The 20,846-nt window shown below is 38.5% G+C and overlaps 1 protein-coding gene across 3 annotated transcripts in view; it reads right to left on the bottom strand.

The window, feature by feature from the left end:
- LOC101847784 (probable ATP-dependent RNA helicase DHX58) overlaps window positions 1-20,846 on the bottom strand; it is a 58,377-nt gene that overhangs the window by 21,945 nt on the left and 15,586 nt on the right. For all 3 annotated transcript variants that reach the window (XM_005090141.3, XM_035970656.1, XM_005090142.3), the window contains 7 exons: window positions 19,154-19,405; window positions 17,127-17,289; window positions 16,258-16,356; window positions 14,545-14,717; window positions 11,211-11,313; window positions 8,021-8,254; window positions 6,264-6,431 (listed from right to left, as the gene is read on the bottom strand). In XM_005090141.3, coding sequence (XP_005090198.1) covers window positions 6,264-6,431; window positions 8,021-8,254; window positions 11,211-11,313; window positions 14,545-14,717; window positions 16,258-16,356; window positions 17,127-17,289; window positions 19,154-19,405 — 1,192 coding nt within the window. The remainder of the gene's footprint in view (window positions 1-6,263; window positions 6,432-8,020; window positions 8,255-11,210; window positions 11,314-14,544; window positions 14,718-16,257; window positions 16,357-17,126; window positions 17,290-19,153; window positions 19,406-20,846) is intronic.

Here is a 20,846-nt window from a genome sequence, read left to right as displayed (position 1 = left end):
TTTACAGCCCCCCACAGACAACATGCGACTTGTCTGATCTGCAAGCAGCCAGCTACGAAAAAACCATTTGTGCGGGTGACTTCAATGGTCACTCTCCAGAATGTGGCTACGTCAACTATAACGGCACAGGCCGAAAGATTGAGGAGCTGTGCGAAACCAGCAACCTATCTGTATTACAAGATGTCAACTCAACTCCTACCTTACTTCACATAGCCCACTTGACTCTCAGCCGGCCTGATCTCACCATCTGCTCATCCGACATTAAAAACTCCTGTCGCATCGAAGTGATTGATGACATAGGAAGTGATCACAGGCCTATCTTTATACAGATCACCTCCCCACCTGCATTGAACCACCCTCGGAGAACTCGATGGAACTTTAAGAAAGCCAACTGGGCAGAATACGAAAAGACCTCAGACGAATTGCTCTCCAGCATAGAAGAAACAGAAGATGCTGATCTTTTTAATGAACAGGTCACCGAAAATATTCTGAAAGCTGCATCTCAGCACATTCCACGGGGATGCCGAAGAAATTTCAAACCCTTTTGGAGTGAAGAAATCCAAACTGCTGTGGCAGAAAGAGAGAAAGCCAGACAGTCATTGGAAAAATCACCATCAACAATAAACAAAATACACTACAACAAAACCTGCGCTCAGGTGAAAGTGACAGTAAAAAAACCCAAAAAAGAGAAATGGACTCAAACCTGCAAAGATCTCGACCTCTGCCACAATGGAACAAAGGCTTGGTCCCTTGTCAGCAACCTCTCGGGAGAAAGACAAAAAAGCAACCCCAAACCCTTTTTCCTTTCAGGCAGCACCATCACTGAAGACCAGAAGAAAGCCGAACATTTCAACCGTTTTTTCGCCTCTGTAAACAGGGCAGGCAGACTAATCGAGGCTGATAGACTTCTCATAAATAGGGCTAAGCATAAAGAAAAAGCTCCTACTGTGAACAACTCGCTTTTTGAAGAGGATTATAGCATGGTGGGACTCAGTCAGGCCCTCAAAAAGCTAAGGGAAAAGAAAGCCCCAGGACCAGATAAAATACACAACGAAATGCTGTGCCACCTTGGTGCTAAAGGAAAAGAAGTTCTCCTTTCCCTGATAAACACCACGTGGAGAACGAGTGGAATACCAAAGGCATGGAGGATCGCCCAGATTACACCACTCCTGAAAAATGGAAAACCACCTGGAGAAGCGAAAAGCTACCGACCCATCTCATTAACATCATGTATCGGTAAGCTTGCGGAAAGAATGATAAACAACCGCCTCTACTGGTACCTGGAAAATACTAACAGCTTAAACCCACACCAAGCAGGCTTCAGAAAAGGCAGCAACACAGAAGATCAACTTTTTAAACTGAGTCAAAACATCCAGGATGGATTTCAGGAGAGTAAACACACCGTCGCCATCTTTGTAGATCTCCAACAGGCGTACGACAGAGTGTGGAGAAAAGGCCTACTCATGAAATTGATGGACCTCGGGATACATGGCAAACTTTACAAATGGATCAAGTTCTTTCTGTCGGATCGAAACATTGAAACCAAGGTAAACAATGCCCACTCGTCAAGAGAAGTACTCGAGGAAGGCCTACCTCAAGGTTCCTGTCTGAGTTGCACTTTGTTCCTGATCTTCTTTAATGATGTAACGAACGTGCTGAAATCAGAAAAGACGCTTTATGCCGATGATCTTGCTCTCTGGCAGACACATCACAGCACGATAGTAGGAGCAGGGAAATTAAATGAAGACCTCAAGAGGCTCCATAATTACTGTCAGAAATGGAAACTTAAAATAAACTGCACGAAAACAGTATACACCATCTTCACGAAGAGCCATAAAGCAGCCAAAGAAAATCTCAAACTAAAGATAGGAAATGAAAGTCTCCCCAAAGAAGAACATCCAACTTACCTAGGAATCAAACTTGACCATAGGCTAACCATGAAAAGCCAAGTGGAGAACATAAGGAACAAGGCTAAAAAAAGACTCCAACTTTTAAAGAAACTCGCAAGCAGTTCATGGGGATCAGACAAACAAACTCTGAGAGCTCTATACCTGGGTTATGTCCGATCTTCCCTGGAATACAGCAATAGCCTACTCACAATGTGCAGTACAACTACTTGCAACACCCTTGACAAGGTCCAAAACAATGCCCTTCGTTTTATAAATGGCGGCATGAGATCCACACCTACCGCTGCGTGCGAAATCCTTGCAAATGTTGAACCCCTGGGAATCCGCAGAGATAGAGCAGTTTTGGAGCTACATGAAAGAACTAAAAGAATGTGCCTCAACCACCCAAACAGGAAATTAGTAGAAACATGGAAACCAAAGAAACGAATTCAACAAAAGTCAATCATGCATCACATCACAGAACTAATGGAGAGTCACCATCTACCACAAAACAGAAAAGAAACCAAAAGAGTCAACCAAAACATCCCTCCCCACCTTTCTTTAAAAAAGCCAATCATTACAACATCTCTCAAAGACAAGAGCACAAAATCTTCAGACCCAGTGACGCTGATGCTTGCATCACATCAAACAATCGACAGCTATTCAGATGACTGGATACACGTCTATACGGACGGCTCAGCATTCAAAGGCACAACCAAGGCCGGATATGGAATACTAATACAGTACCCAGATGGAAGTTCCAATGAGATCTCTGCAGCCTGCGGAGAGAAATGCAGCAACTACGATGCAGAAATGATGGCAATTGAAACAGCGCTGTACCATCTCCGCACAGTTTTTGACACTCATCCTGGAAAAGCACAGAGTATTGTGATTTTCACTGACTCACTATCAGTATTACAAGCCATAGAAAATGACCATTATCTAAACCAAGATTTGACCCATATACTGTTTGGATCCCATCATCTGATAACATTCTGTGGCATCAACCTAGTAATGCAGTGGGTTCCCGGACACTCAGACATACCTGGAAATGACAGAGCAGACACACTCGCCAAATGGGGATCTAGACAGGAACAACCCAACACTCCAACTTCATACAACACTGCAAAACAAATCATCAAAAGCAACAACAAACAAGATTGGATGAACAGATGGGCCCTGGGAAAGACAGGCAGAGCAGTTTTCAGACATATGACTACAACAAAAAGGAATGACAATATCAAACGCCTTCAGAGAAAGAAACAGACCACGATCTTCCGCCTACGAACAGAACATATACAGCTCAACTTCCACCTGAACAGAATAAACCCGGAACTTCCCCCAATGTGTCCCTTGTGTGACTATGCATATGAGACTGTGGAGCATCACCTGTTCCACTGCACAGCCCTAAATGACATCAGAGCTACCCTTCTCCCTCCGAGACCTAACATAGACAACACACTCTATGGAACATTACAGCAACTGCAGCAGACCTGCACTTATCACTACATGGCATTGGACAGAAGGGCGAGAGCCCAGCTGTTGCTGGATCGATAACAACAACAACAACAACAACATTGTTAAAAACTCCTTTGTCAACGGAGGACTGCACCACATAGGCACTGACAGCCTGTACCTGATTGGGAATATGCATTAACTTCCTGCTCTTCTAAATTACAAATTACAACAACAATAATAATAATAATAATAATAATAATAATAATAACAGGGTTTGAAATAGGCCGTGGCACTGCAGAAATTTGCCTTGGTGCCTTTGCAATTTTTGCAGTGCCCTGGCTTTTTGTTAAAAAAAAGAAAGAAAAGGTGATAACCAAAGATGGGCTGGCAACGATTGAATCAATTCAGTCAGTACAGTAGGCCTACATATAATATGTGGTCCTTGAGTGGGGGGGGGGGGGCGGGGGGGGGAGGAGTCAGGCAGTTCGGTCTCATGCCTCGACCCGTGCCCTCCTCGCCAACTCCGACCTTTGACCAATTGTCCATACGTAGGCTAGGCCGATGGTGAGCGAAGGCTCATGAAGAGGTGGATGAGTGGTGTAACACATACTGGTTTTTGTATTCCCAAACACACATTTTTATCGATCGATGCCGAGGTGCGAACGGGAAGGAAGGGCAGAAGATATTCGGATATGTCTCCAGCGAGGCACCCAGGAACTATTCGGAGACGTACTCCCGCACACAGATGCGCTGCTTTGGGGGTGAAACTGCATATTGTTTGCTGCAGATCACACATTTGACCACTAAAACTGTCATAAATTATTTTCAAGAAAATTTCAAACCTAACTGCAAAATATCAAATTATGGGTTAAAACATGGGGGCATGCCCCCCCCCCCCCCCCCAGTAACCCCCCAGATTTTTTTTGCTTGGTCAAGAGGCACAAAGCATTTTGATTGGTCTACCTCTGTCGGAGACGTCTCCGGATAGATACTGTGGGCACATCTGCATTTTTTGACAAGACACACTCAGCGTTGACTCTTACTTTACCATTAAATACATAAGAAAAAGGTACTCTGCATTTGTTCATGAATTATGCTGTGTCTGTGGCAGTCTGCATACAGCTAAGAATGATATGCAGTTTAAAAAAACCCACAAAACTGTGGAAATATGCTTGGGTAGAGATAAACTTCTTGTATGGAATAAAATCAATGACAGCTGACATATTCATTCTTAGTTTTTGCGTCGGAAATATGTGTGGGCACTTATGAATGTAAAAAAAATCAGAAAGCTGTTAGTCTTTGCAATTGGTCATGAAAATGAAAGTAAAAGCTGGAAAAGTCTGGTGCTAATTCAGTCTCATTGGAAAGCTAGAAATTATTCCGAAAACCCAGTTACTGCAAGTCACCCCTGTTATTCAGTCAACTTATAAAACCTAGTCTTAGCATTTTAAGAAAAGTAAGGAATTTCTGGAGTGTGACAGATACTGTTCGTGTATTGCATACTAGACATATTCTGGCACTAAAATTGATTTGTACTCCTTCGTAGAGCCACAATAAGGTAAATTGAATAAACTTTCGAGAAAATATGCGAATATTCGCAATTGTATTAAACACATATTATTAAGTTGTATGTGGAGGAAGTACTTCTTAACGAATTGTGTGCCAGATGGATAAAATTGCCAAAATACAGCTTTCTATTACCGTATCTGTGCAGATACGATCTTTTCAGAATTTCTCTATCAATGTTCTGTCATTCATGTTCCACAAGTTTGACAGTTTTTGCCAAGCCGTTTTTTAAAATATTTTTTTTTCTTCATTCACACTTGTCTAAAATTTTTTACCATTTTGTCATTGCCAACTTCAGCGCATCTGACAAAATATCAAGACAAGTTACAATGTTTGTTCTTTTTTGAGTCTGAAGAGCAGAAATGCCAGCTTTGGGTGCATTAAATGATAATTGTCATAAAAGCAAAGATACACTTTAAACTTTGAGGGAAGACCCGGGTCGGCGATCCCAGACAATATCGATAAAATCTTTCAAACTACCCAACTTTTGTTTTTTGCAGAAAAACATCCTTTGACATCTGTTCTATTGGGTCACAACGACGAAACTGTTGAAAAAACACCCTAAATGACCTGAAAGAGCGTTTGAAAAGTGCAAATTGCACAAAAAATCTGTGTTTTTGCTGTTTTTCTCAAAATCTACTTTTTGACATATGTGACCTCCCTGGTGCAAGGAGTTTTCAAAAACTTCTAAAGCTAGAAGCTTCAAATTTGGCATACATGTGCTTTAAAACCTATTCTGGGGATCTGTGTGAGGGAATTAGGAAACATTGGTAACTAAATATCTAAATTTTTTAGTAATATGTACCGCAAAATTTCATCAACTGACTCTCCATTGACTTTGGGCTCACTTTTTCAGTTTTGAAGATAGCTCAAAATCCTAACATGGATCCCCAGTCCACATAGGTTTGTACTTGTGGCCACTACAGAGCCATTTTTCAGAAAAAATCAACAAATTCACCCTTAGTACATCCTATTTACCTATGAACTTCTTGCATAATTAAATGAAAGTGAATAAAAGTCATTCGTTTAGAACATTTTTCCGGGAGTGTACATCTCCCTTTAAGTTGGAAAGAATAAAAAATTAAGTCTGCCCAGCCAGAGCAGTGGCAGGGAGCTGACCCCCGTGACCCCGATGTGATAAGGTGCTAGGCGGGGAGCCCCCCCCCCCCCCCCCCCCGGCTGAAACAAAAATTTCACTGCTGGTGTGCTGTGTATTACAAACATGGTATTATAAGAGGGTATGGAAAAATATTAGTTCTTCACCAGATATAAAATACAAAGAGAAAAGCTTGAGTATTGGTAAAGTGATAAAACAAGAAGAAAGTACAGTAAAGGCATAATAGTAAATAATACCCATTCTCTGAATCCGTGACACTTCATTTCCAACATGGTTGTACATTATGACTAAACTGCATTCAGTAATATCCAGTCCTTCTTCTGCCACGGTTGTAGCAACCAGTACATTCACTTCCCCTTCACGAAAAGACTTGAGAAGTAGGTTCTGCTCAATCTTACTTGTGCCTGTAAAGATAAAAAGTATCCTATAGCTTGTTCACTTTCGTCTAATCATGGTTAAAATAGATAAAAACAAATCATCTTTGTTTATTTAATCTTTCTCAGGTCTTTGCATACGTGGGTCTAAAAGTTGGATGACCAACAGAACCTAAAAGCTAATTAATGAAGGTCTCTGTAAACTAAGGTTCCAACACGTTTTCTTTTATTCATTTTTATTTAGTAGAGGTTTTACGGAGCTCGCGACGGCATAAGGTCATATGAGCGCCAAGCGGGGATGTCAAAAGAGAAGTCTTTACATGGAATCAGCTTACTCTGCTCACCTCTCTAGCTTCAACAGCGCAAAGTGTGTTTTGACTTTCAAGGCATCTCGGAAATAGTGAGTCACAAGAGAGTGACAAACATACAAAAGAATTAAAGGAATATAACGACAGAAAGGATTAGGAAATAAAAAGCAGCAGTTCCCCGTTGTAGTTCAGGCACAGTTAGGAGCGTGACATTGTTGAATCAGCCCATCTACAATTATACTGTGCATTTTATAAGAACGAGAAATGTCCCTCCTTTGGGAATGGCCTAAAGACACTTCAGTCAGTGGGGGGAACGGTTTTTTTTATGCTAGTCTAACGCGGATTGACACAATAATAGGGGAAATACAGCACATACTTAAAACACAAAAAAGTTTTAATTTTCATCAATACCACATTTTGACGCACAGCTATGAAACACGGTCCAACAGACGGGGTGAGTACTTTTAGAGACTTACATGGAGACGTCTAGACAGTCAGACAGTCGTGGTACAATATCTACAAGCTTTCACTGAAATATGGGAGCAGGGAGGTGTCACCATCTCAAAATGAGCAATTTGTAGGGTAAAGTACTGTAGATCTTTTAGTGATCCTGTGCATGCATCCAAAGTTTTTTCATGTAGGGTCCAAATAGTGAAACATTTTTATTACTGGATCACTATAAACCCCCCCCCCCCCCCACATATTTTCGTTTGGTCATTGATCTGTAGAACTGTCATGCAAACTGTCATTGGCATAGGTTAATTAATAAGTTAGCTAGAATTTTTTGAAGCATGGAGACGAAAGTGAACAAGCTATAGCTGAAAGAAGATTAGCAAATGATACTTAACCAGAAACTGTACAAAGTGTATTTGATCCAAAGCATCTCCTCTCAACAAAAAAAAAGGGGGGGGGGGGCAATATATATTATATATATATACACGAGTATATGCAAATTCTTCCCGAGCAGAGGATGTTGTCATGGGATTTAGATATACAGTCGAACCTGCTCTAATGACCATCTGTCCAAGACAACTTTTTTCCACTCACACTTACCAAGAGGACCATTTTTCTCCTTGCCCATGGGTGGTCATTTTGGACAGGCTCAACTGTAGATCTATAGGAATCATGCCTGTTTAGGTGTTGTAAACACAACAAGGTAGATATTCTTTTTCAAACTAATGGTTATGGATGTAAAATAAATAGAGCAGCAGTTTATGAGAAAGAAATTGACAACTCAACCATCCAGACAACTGTTTCTGCTTCAAGAAAGGATTAAAATTTCAGTGGAAACAAAACGAACAAATATCTTACCATCTTTGTCTTTAGAAGCAGAAGTCCCAGAAAACACAGCTGCCTTCAGATGACGGACAGATGGGTTCAACCTATTCATCCAGCCTGTGAGAGCTTTTGCCAAAGCTCGGGTGGACACAAAAATTATGCATCGTGAAGACTGACTTTTTTCAACCAAATGTTCTTGTAGAACTTTCTCAAGGTTTTGAAGATTTTTGTTTGGTGAAGCTGAGGCAGGATCCATCTCCGGTAATTCTTGGTAACATGAGAGAATAAAGATAGACTGGATTAAGCTCAGATCAAACATTCCCTGTCAGAAAGACCTGCGTATAGGACAACGAAAGAGGCACAAATGATTATAAAAGAAAGGACATTGGTTTTTTTTGTTTTAGTAAGAGTTTTATGCCACTTGCAACACAATTAGGTCATATAAATACCAAAGATTAGAGGTGATATATAAGCGAGTAACAAACACAAAAAAGGAGGAGAGATAAAGATGATGGCTGTTTGATAGGAAAAAAGGAGCAAACCATACTAGAGCACCTGCAAACCATCTACAAAATAATATCTCCCACCTAGGCAAGAAAGACTAAGTATGAAGACCCACTTCAGTTTTGGAATCAGCTCATCAAGTAGTTTAGTCAAACGAGTCATAATCTTAAGAATTTTAAGAGTTTTTCAACTTAACACAAAAATTGTTTAGAAAGACTCTTACTTTGATAGAACATCAACTTACAAGTCAACACAAGAAGAATTTCTACGATGGTACGGTATTTCTTGAGAGGACAAGCCGTGGCCATAGCATAATAGGAAACCAAGTGAGTTAGGAAATCTAACAACTGCCTTCTATGCGTGAAACCCAGCGGTTGGTATTTAGCTTAACATAGTCCTCCTGCTGGTGAAAAAGACTCATTGTTTGTCTGCAAGTCACTAGGTGAAGCCACCAGCTTTGATCACCCTGTGTTACAATTTCAGATATAAACGTTTGTTTGTTGAAAGATGCACATCAACACAATAACGGTACTTTTGTTTTTGGAAAAAGTAAGACAGATAACAGAAATAACAGAAGGATAGAAAAGGAGTAAGACCTACCAGAGGTGCCCTCCACCAACCATCCACTAAGACATAACCATGAGCTAGTGGGTGAACAAGCAGTGACAAAATAAATAGTGCTTTTGATGACATAGTATACAATAACAATTGTAAGAGAGGGGAGAAGGAAGAAAGGAACGATTATCTGGAAAGGAAAGACGTCCCCATAATCAGACTGCCACCGGAACAATCAGTATGGACACCTTGCGGACTTTGGTGCTGGGGGGAACTGAGCACTTATGGACCTGTCCGGTGTGCAATGACGTTGTTGCCCAGGACAGGTAATACAGGTAATACAAAAACAATTCTAAAGTCAGGACAAGAGGCACTGTGGTGAAATCAGGTGCTCGTCAAAATAATGAAAGCTTAGAAACTAACATTTTCCCACCCCCTGGGCAATATTAAAACCATTTTTTTTTGGGGGGGGGGGGGGTAGCCCAACACCTTGTGTGGTTATTCAAAAACACATTTCTGTGTGGAATTTATGGAAAAATGTTGATTAAAGACACACAAAACATACATTTTCAGTCTCCAAACTCAAACTGACAAACTTTAGAAGTCACAAAACTTTGGCAGCCATTTTTTTTCTGATTTTACCTGACACCAGGTGACCCCTGCCTCCTTTAATTGCAAATATCGGAACTTCTGTTCAAGACTGATAGGTGTTTTTTCATTAAAAGCAAGGCAAGTAAACAGGCTTGTTGTTGTTGTTGTTGTTGTTGTTAGCTATCCAGTAGCATCTGAGCGTTAACTCTTATGCATGATGCCATTCGGTAATAGTTGCATGTTTGTTCTAATTGTTGTCTTGAGGAGTAGAGGCAATTAGATGTGTAAACAGGCTTTAAGTTTAAGAATATGTCAACAACTCCATATGCCCAAAATTGACACACACTTGATTCCACTGTGTTGGAACACATATAAAGGGACTCATGCTAACATGCATGAGAGGAAAAAAAATCCAAGGTGCAAAAGAAATTATGAAGCTTCCTCAACTTTTTGCTAACCTTAAAAAATTCATGCAGTTCTGAAAGAAAACCCCCAAAACATAACACGTTTCTGTTAAATTTTAAGAAACAGGTAAGCTTATGAGAGCTCTCATCTCATGGATAACGAAACCAGATATAAGAGTGATATTATATAAGAGATATATTATATAATATATAATTCTAAAGTTGAAGTAACGGAAATGGTAAGTTCAAAGTCCTGCATCATCCAATGGCTGAGTTGCAGCAATATTAAGGAACACTGCACATCATCTCGTGGTGTAACCCTTCTTAAGGAAAAATAGCATGCAATCATATGCTGCTCTGAAATAAAAGACTGCTGTTTACTTTCGTGTACCAGTTTCGCATTCTTCCTCACTTCTTTACTCTGATATAGTGCTATAATATAATTTGTTTTCTTGTTAAAAAGATCCATTAGGGTTTAGTGTCAACATCTTAAAATTCCAAATTCTATCATACACACAGCATTGTCACTAACTAGGAGCATACTGCTGTGAAGTCAGGCTCTACTCACTCCCAAGCCAGTATTTGTAGTCTCTTGAGAATGGAAGGAAAACACAGGCAAGTAGTTACCCTTCTCAATCAGTGAACACACAACACCTTATAAAGTACACTTACATATCAACAGAATGAGTTTGACTTCTCTTTAATTCTCAAAAAATCAAATGGTCTGATAAAGAAACTATATACAATTAGCATTTTATTATCTTTCTACATTTCACAAGTCCAAATTTGATAAGGGAAAGACAGGAAATCAGAAACAAATATTCATGATCTGTAGACACTTGGATTGCATTTACATTATGAAGGGACATCTCTTGCGCATATTATGTGAAGTATTTCTAACTGTAGCAGAAAAGGCACTGCATAGGGCTAGCTATTCACCTCACTACTCTTACTGACAGGTATGACATTTACATGCAAGCAACTAGCCCACGAACGCAGTTCGTTATTCATTCTTTCGTGTACAATGGAGAAGTGCGTAACTGTGACAGCTTGAGCAAATTAACAAAAACATAGAACTACACTAGGTCCAAATGCAGACACACAGGAGTTAGGTGTTGGATAAGCTTCAATGACTAGACCAATGTCTGAAAAGACTTAATACAACCAACCTCTTAAATTCTCATCTGGTACATCCATGATTTTTTTGAGTAGGAACTTCTGAACTTCCTGTGTATCTGCCAAATCATACAGGTCCAGAGCTTCACTGCAAACCTGAGGAATCATATTCATACAAAGTTATAACAATAGTTTGTCTATTAGGAAGTGATGATGACCTTTAATTAGGCTTTAATACTCAAGGAGGAAGACAAGTTGTAGACAAAAGTGAAGGAAATAATAGCAGGCAGCTGGTAATAATCACAGATGTGACAAGCCACCATAGGTAGCATTGCCTTTCTCTTTCTTAAAGTGGTATGCCTGTCTACCTAAACATAGATGGTTAAATCTTCCTATGAATTTGCTTGTGACCTTATAACATTATTCTTTTTGAGAATTTTCCACAAACAGAGCACTTGTCAATGTCAGGATTTGATTGTCTTGATTTGCTTGCCTTTCTGGCTGCCTCTACTTTACAAACTCTTGTTTAAAAACCTTGCTGCCATATTGGTATAGTTTTATGTCGCTGTGATCTGTCAAAAGAGGGTTGCCCACTCATTCACATCGATGGTGCAATCTTTCAGAGAGGTCTTTAGAGTGTCTTTATGTCTCTTTTTACGGGCACCAATGTTCTGTCTTTCCACATACCAGTTCTGAGTAGGAAATGGCTTGGGGTGCTTGGCATTCAAACCAAGCGCCTTGCCCATCTAAGCTGGATTTTTGCCTGGAGGCAGAAGATACTACAGGCTTTTGCCCTCTCAAGAACTTCAGTATCTTATCCCTCCAGTGAATTCCAGAACTCTTCTCAGACAAGAGACTAGAGAGATGAAACCTATTGAGCTTGTTGGCATGTGTATTGCACATTGTCCACACTACCTATTTGTATATGTAAGTATTAAACAATCTATCTATCAAATAATGTGTTTATTGTATTTCTGTGGCAACGATTTGTTTAATGTACTTCTGCAGCAATGAACTGTTTATAACATTTCTGTCGCAAAAATATGTTAATGATATTTCTATAACAATGATCTATTCAATGTCTCACTGTTGAAATGATTTGTTTATTGTCTAGCTGTAGCAATGGTGTGTTCATTGTCTCACTGTTGAAATGATCTGCTTATTTTTTAGCTGTGGAAATGATTTGTTTACTGTCTAACTCTAGCAATGATTTGTTTATTGTCTAACTCTAGTAATGGCTTGTTTATTGTCCAACTGTTGTAATGATTTATTAATTGTCTTACTAAAGTAATGATTTGTTTATTGTCTACCTGTGGTAATAATTTGTTTATTGTCAAACTGTAGTACGGATTTGTTTATTGTCTCACTAAAGTAATGATTTGTTAATTGTCTTACTAAAATAATGATTTGTCTTACTAAAGTAATGATTCGTTTATTGTCTAACTGTAGTGAAGATTTGTTTATTGTCTAATAGTGGTAATAATTTGTTTATTGTTTAACTGTAGTAATGGTATGTTTATTGTCTTACTAAAGTAATGATTTGTTTATTGTCTAACTGTAGTAATGGTTTTTTAATTGTCTAACTGTAGTAGGGACTTGTTTAACATCTGAGGCCAGTCTGGACCAATGACCTCTGGAGCCAAACATGACCTGTTTGTATGGTCTTTGTACTGGCATTATGATGGAATGTACATACAACTGAAAACTGCAACTGAGTAAGTTACATAACATAGTACAACAGATGAAGTCCATAGGTCGAGCCAATAAAGACAATATTAAAACATTTTATGACAGTGACATGCAACAGGGCACCGAGAAGTCCTATGCGACTTAGGTTCACAAGATAATTTAAAATAGTTCTCCCCTTACTATAAAACAAAAATGAATCCTAATATTGGCTTGTGGAAAGACCAGAACATCAACTGTCAAAACCATGGATTCCAAAACCATGTAAGACAAAACTTAATGAAGGAAAAACTTTATAGATGGACCTCAAGGCAGAGCAAAAAGTGAAAATAGTAGAGAGCATGTAATGAGTGCCAGAGTTGGTAGGACTGAAAGGAGCGTGGGACATAGTGACGTTGAAAATCTATCAATCTCTGACATCAACAACTAAATAATAAGTGTTGAATTTAAAAGATTATGTCGAATCACAGATCTAGTTTTAACTCTTTAGACCTTGATAGTTATTTCCACCATTTTCCGGAGTTTTTTTCTATGGTCACCTAAACCTGGCGCACTATGTCTCATTATAGCCCCTAAAGCTTGCCTCTAACTTCTAAATAGATTAAATTTAGTAGTGTTTGAGGGTTGAGAATGGCATTTTCTGTGTTGCCACTATAATTCAATTTGTCATCGTATCATTTACAGTCGGCAGTAGGCAAACCTGGGAGCATCAATCTTCGTGATACAATCACCAAGTGCATACGCTAATTTTTCTTCATTTACAAGTTTGAATGTTAAATGTCACAACCTCAGAACACTTCCACTTATTTAATAAATCCTAGCATTAATTTCTTCTACTGCTGTCTTATCCTGCTCCTGTAGAATCCTTATACTGACAATTTCTCTAGACCTCATCATCATCCGGTGCCTTGCCGACTGGCGTGGGCGACCATGGACCTCCACTTCACTCTGTCTTGCGTTGCAGCAATGGTGTCTGTTGTTCTTACTGCTCCTAGCCATGTTGTCAGCTTGTCCAGTATCTTTTCCCTCTGTCTGCCTCTGCCTCTCTTTCCATCAAACTTACCTGTTGTTACAATATTCTCCAAAGTTTCTTTCAGCATTGTGTGTCCGAAGAAATTTGCCTGTCGCTTTATTATATTCGTCATAAGCTCTCTTCTGCAGTTTGCTTCAACCAAGACTTCTTCATTTCTTTTTCTAGCTGTCAATGGGATACGTAGCATGCGTCTTATGAACCACAACTCTGTCACCACAATTGTTCTTTCCAGCTGTTTATTGATTGTCCATGCTTTGCACCCGTATAATAGGATTGGCTCGATGTAACTTTTCAGTACTCCTTTTCTCGTTTCCAGTGACAGATTGATGTTTGTGAATATCTGTTTCATTTTGTGGAAGGTTGCTTTAGCTGTGCAAAAGCGACTTTTAATTTTGGTGGGACATCTCCCATCTGATGATATAATGGTCCCCAAATATTTAAAATGACAGATCTATAATGTGATGGCAAGTATGGACCTTTCAGAATACATGGATTTCCGTAAAAACAGGGAAGATTGGAAGCACTGTAAAATGAGCCATTTTTTTCCTTTTCATCATGGTGCCCATCACAAATTCGGTAGTCTTGATAACTTCATTGGCATGGTAGTAGAACAGATGAAAAATTGGCAACTGCTGGGAAAATCGGTAAAAATAGGCAGCCCAGCTTACCTCTAGTCGCCTTGTCAGGGAGATAAGCAACCCTTTATCTTTAATGCGGTCTTCTTGGGGTTTGCAAGTTTCTACAGCTTGTCTCACAAGGACAATTCGTTGCCTGTAGGCTTGAAGTTTTTTGTCTGGTGGCAACATGTTAAGTTCTTCATGAACACCTCCACAACTTAAGCCTGAAAAAAGAATAATCAAACATATCACTACAACTGAATTGTTGGGAATTTTAAAAAGTCGGTCACACATCCAATTCTTACAGTAAAAACAAAGTTCAGGGAAATATGTATCTATCTTTTCTCTGGGATGGCTAAAAATTAAGAAGACTGGGATTACAAACTTTGTTGGTTTATGTGATTAAATGAGTTTATAGCAGTAGAAAGTGAGGAACATTGTGTAATGATATCAGCTATGTATTCTTTTGTCAAAGATTAAACCTTAAAAACTCCCTGGACAATCCTGACAACAAAGTGATAGGTTGAGAACAGTAGCAATAGAGGAATTATACCATTAGGGCCTATACATTGATTTTCTGACAGTATGAGGGGGTTTTCAAAATGAATGAAACTGTTCAAGCAACTTGAAAACAAAACCTCAGATTTAATTAATTTTTCACCTATTGCTCAAAGTAGTCTCCCTCAGCAGTGAAGTAATTTTGTAATCAATGTTTCCATTAAAGAAAAGTTGTTATGTAGTCATTTTTTAGAATACATTTAAGGCACTGTTGTTTTTCTGACCAAAGACTTGTGAAATAAAAGCATTCTGAAAGTTAACTGGTTGCAAACAATTATACCAAAAATAACAGTGTAAACAAAAATGTGACTTTGAAAACCTGCACACAAAGAAGACAGAGACATCTCAAACTGGCATTTATTTAACTAAGAAAAAAGATTTCTAAAAAGGGAAAAGCAGATTAAACTTCCGTAACTCTTTTCGTACCATGAATCATAGAAAGAAAGACATATATATACATAGTAGTTATTCAGGAGATGATGGTGGGTGGTTGGCGGGTGCTCTGGTGGGGTTTGCTCCTTCTTTTCTATCAAACATCTATCGTCCTGATCTCTCCTCCTTTTTTATGTTTGTTACTCTATTGTAACACCTCTAATCTTTTTGTCACTTATATGACCTTATTGTGTTGTAAGTGCCATAAAACTCTAACTAAAACTAACAAAAAGGAGATGATGCCGATGCACTGGCACATGTCACTTCAAGAGACTGCTTGGCAGTCGTGTGCAAAGGCTTGAAATGGTAAAGAGGTAGGGGAATAACGGTGTGTGAAAGAATAAAGTATGGGCTGCGCTTAAATAATTGAAAAAGGCTACATTCATTGTGGAGTGAACCATCGTCTAACTTAACTTGATGGTTCTCATAACAATGCCAGCTCCCAGATCTATATTGTCTGCTGTTGTGAAGCAAGAACAAAAAAAAAAAAAAAAATCAAAGAAAAGGCACCATAATCAGTAACAAAAGAGAGATTGTTTTACATTGATAGGCATAATAAAAGTTAAATATAATACCATTTAATTGAAACAGTAGCACATTATTGATGCTTACGGTTATTCAGTGCCCTGGCTTTGAGTAAAGGTTAAAAAGTTATTGTGGCACACTCCAGTGACTACCCACCCAAATGTTGTGTAAATAACATCGCTCTACATTACAGCTGAGTATGAGCTCACAAACAACCTGTCCACTGGAGTTTTACGGAAAGACATTTACCTTCGGCAAGTCGTTTGATTCTTTTTTCTATTTTTGTCATGTAGCTATTCATGTTTTCCACAAAATTATCCAGTCCTCTTCGTTGTAAATTCACATTCTCTGTGAATAGAAACAATTAAGAATTCATGGTTAACAATGAATCTAGAAAATGTCGTTTGTTGAAACATTAAACACTCTCATTTCAAAAGACTAATAGTCTAAAAATTCCAAGAGGAGTATCGACATCACTTAAAATTACCTGTACAAGAGTTTTCTTCTGTCTTGAATACCTGAAAACTCAGGTTTCATACACACAACGACAGTTTTCTTTGCATAACCTATTATATTGTAGGAGACAATGAAGTTTCTGGTTGCAGAGACTCAAACATGATATTCCAAGATGACTTTTCATGTGATTTTATTATTCAAAGTTCTGGTTTTGTCTTTTACCATGAACAAAATCATATAAAATAATGTTTTTTCAAAATCAACCATTAAAAAAAAAATATTTTGTTGCAACAGCCATTTACAAAAACTCACAGCGATTTGACACTTGATGTTAGGACACTTTGAACCAATACAAATGACTGAACACAAGCTTTTTTTAATACTCCTTCTGTGAGCTGAGAATATTTTGATGAAAATAAATGGGCTGGAATAAATATTCCGGCTATGCAAAAAACTTCAATGAAGTTCTGAAACATTCAAAACAGCAAAACTAATTGATGATCATTGTCAAAATTGGAAACTGGATAATTTTTGTTCAGAAAAAGTTCATGACAAAGCAACAAATATTTCACACAAGTAAACACGGGTAAGTACCACGAAAGCCTCTAAAAAGAGATCAAAGAACAGAAATATGACACACTATGGATTATCAAAGGAGTTACCTTCGGTGGGTACTGGCGTATGCTTTTGCAGCTCAGAAACATGTTTTGAGACAGTGGAAATTTTTCTGACATCAAGATTCCCACAAACTTTCACTATATTCTCATACGCCCCATCTATTGTCTGGGCATTTCCAACACCAAGAGAGGCAGTAAGTCCCAATATCTGCAAGTACAAATGAGTTCACTTAAAACTACTGAAATTTAAAGTAAAATCTTTTATGAAATGAACAGTTTAAAAGGAAGATTTGAACTTTTGCAACACCTAAAACTGAACTTTATGGCTTCCAGCTGAATACAGTCAAGGAGGGTGTGGGGGTCCGAGCCTCAGCTCTGTCCGACGTTGTGTCCTTGGAAAAGGCACTTTACACAAATTTTTCACTTGGCTCGGCCCTTTCGTAGACGGACGTCAAAACTTGGATGTCCTGCCTCTTAAATAACCTAATAATGTTGATGGGGCGTTAAACCCACACTATTTATAGCAAACACGCACATTGCAAAACATGCAGATAGCAAACAGATTTTCAGGTCCCGAATTTTTTCTTACACCTATATATGTATTTCCTTTTTATCTTAAACACATACATAGCAAACTTTGTACATTACGAAAAGATTTCTGTCTTCTTATTGCCATATTTGTAATACCATTTACCTTAAGAAATAAGCAGAACACTGTCAGGACATTTAAAATCACAAAAAAGAAAGACTTTATTTGGTTGCAACTTGTCTTCAACCACTTTTGAGGAGTTGAAATCTGCGTTGTGTTAAATAGGCACTCTTTGTAAGAGTATAATTTTCTCAATTTTCAAAGCAATTGGGGTACAACAAGTTTCAGCTTGGAGCTGTTCAAATCTACTGGAAAAAAAATTACCTATAAATTTTATTTCAAAGGAAACAGTAGTTTTCTTCCCCTCAACTCCTTTGTTGCCTTATTACATAGCTAGTTCATCATGAAAATGTGCTATTTTTAGCTTTGTGCTGTACCATGGACATCATGGAAATAAGCTAAATTTGTTGTTCATGGTTGCTTAAAAGACGTTACATGTACATCCCACTGGTCATTTGATTCTAATTTTTCTGTAAAGAAATTTAGCCTTAACCACAGTGGACTCGTTTTGAAAACAAAAAAAGCGCATATTGGTATCAAATTCGCTGGTGATTATATTAGTATACTGCTAGGCTTGCAAGCGATCAATAAAAACAGGTCTATTCTTGCAGATGATCATATGCCCTTGCAAAACGTAAACACCAGAATGACTTTAAAAAGGCAGAGAAAAAGGTATTCACTTTTTGACTTAGATTTGCAAGTTTTTAAAAGCTATGAGTAAGACGGGGAATATAGGGAACGAAGAAAGCTAGGAACACTTCACCATCAAAGACCTGGGGTCCGAAAAATGTCACGAGTGGGCTACATCTAGACCGTGAGTCCAGTAACACTGAGACAGGAGACTGCTGTCCTGTTTAACAAGCTAAGCTGAAAATCGATGTTGACAGCAGGAACGCACATCACCAGGCAAAAACAGTTAATAAATAAGACTAATGTTTTTGATAATACCTATGAATTACAACCATCAATTTGTGTAAAAGTTGATAAAAATGACTCTTCATCCCAAAGCAACTATTTAAAAAATAAAGTCAAGGCTGGTTACAAGCTCATCATGTGAGTGGTTAGTGGGTGCTAAGGTATGTTCAACTCTCTCTGTCTCTCTTTAAGTGAACAGTTACTGAACCCATATCTCTTTAAGAAGAAATGTTTCTTATATTTTACTAATTTGAACAACAACAAGTTGCTGCAAATGTTTTCCCCTTCATGATCACAATTTCAAACATTTTGCAGGAGAGCTGCTTTGTTCCATGGCCTGTCTACGTCCTATCAGAAAGACAAACATTTTCAATAAGAAATCTTCCAGACGCGTGAATCAAACTCATGTCTTTCGTACAAAGAGCATTACCATAACAATTCAGAACTATAACATAATCCAGGGAAGATTAGGAGGGAGAAGGTTAAGATATACAGATAAATGCATAACCTGAGGCATCTTTTCACCACCGTTCTCCATTCTTGTCTTGTGATAGGCCTGCATGAGTATGTTGTAGGTCTCCTTTTTATTTGTGTGGTGGCACTCGTCAAAGACCACAAGGGAGAGGATCTCAAGGCTCGGGATGAGATCAAAGTTCAGGTGGTTCAACAGGATCTGAGGTGTCATCACGATGATGTCATAAGTATCGATTATCATGTGAAGCTTCAAGCTGATCTCTTCTCCTCCTGACACCTTCAGGATCTATTCAGAGACAAGATGACAGGAAATTAATGAGACAATATGACATACAGTGGAGAGTTTGTGTAAACTGAAGTCAACAGGAAATATAATTTTTTTTCGGTTAAGCCAGGTTTTTGAGGAAGAAAGGTTGCTGAAATACAAGAAAAAAATCCGGGATTTAATTTTTTTTCAATCTACGTCTGTTTTTGGATTATAAGTGTTGGGTTTAAGCAGACTCCCCTGTAATTAGATATAGAATAGGGTAAACCTACAGACTTCAACAAAAGTTAAGGACCACTTGCAAACACTCCGAGAGGTCTTCTTGGGTCGACCTGCACGTGGGTGTTCTTGGACTGATCCAGTAGCTTGATGGTGTTGCCTCAGGCTGACAATGACAGAGTGTGACACTGCAAACCTTCTGGCAACTTCTCGGGCTCCAACTCCATCCTGCAGCCATGCCATAGCTCTGGCACGATCAAAGTCTCTCAGCTTTCGTCTTGGTGGCACGTTGATGCGATACTGGATTTTGCGCAAACAGCGGCTTATATTGCCACCAAAATGAGCACAGTTAAGACCGTATGTCCGTTTATGACGTGCATCAGAAATTTTATCTGAGGAATGTCCATGGTGTCGCACACAAGTCGATAAAAAACAGCAAATTTGGCTAAAATTCCCTGAGGACTTCCTTGCAGCACGTGATGATTTTGCTCCTTTAGGAAGCTTGGCAGTACGCATTGGTAACCCATTAACACTTTCAGAGCAAAAAATTTTGAAATATTCCATGCTGTCTTTAAAAAAACACCAAATCAGGGCTGTCTGTCAGGGTGGTCCTTAACTTATGTTGAAGTCTGTAGTATGGTTAGGTTCTAAAACTACTTTAAACATAAAAAAGTAATTTAAAAAGTAGTGGTGCTTCCAATTCATTGTCCAACTTGGACAATAAGATCACCCTTTGTGATAACAAACGATAAAACAAAATACAAGCTAGAAATAAGAGAAATCTGTATAAGGTCTGCTGTATGATACCAGCTCTGCCAGTGTTCCAATTTTGTGACAATGCACCCACCGAGATCCTATCCCAACTTGTATTTCAAGAAACCATTCAAATAGCTAAAAATCATGTTGAATAACTCATTTCTAATAAAGGGCAATCAAATTAATAATTTGTCACATCAGCCAACAAGACACAGGCCCTTGTTAACAAAGCCTAGTTCATCACGTCATCTGCAAAGCTTTTTAGCAATAAAACTAAAACAGCTTCATTGTGGGAAAGCTATCATTGCTTTGTACAATAGTGGCTTATTGATATTGTGAGACTAAAATTGAAGACATTTATGTTCAGTTTAGATAATTCAATAAGCTTGAATTAAAACGACTTGCCATCGACTTGCCAGCCATTAAGTTTAGACTGTTTAATTAAGAAATGAGTATGTGTTTCAATTTTGTCTTCAGCGTGTTCCAG

The sequence above is a fragment of the Aplysia californica genome, unplaced genomic scaffold (assembly GCF_000002075.1).
Source record: "Aplysia californica isolate F4 #8 unplaced genomic scaffold, AplCal3.0 scaffold00013, whole genome shotgun sequence".
Taxonomy (NCBI): Eukaryota; Metazoa; Mollusca; class Gastropoda; order Aplysiida; family Aplysiidae; genus Aplysia; species Aplysia californica.
Note: the sequence above shows the minus strand (reverse complement) of the source record. Positions and strands in the feature narration are given on the sequence as shown.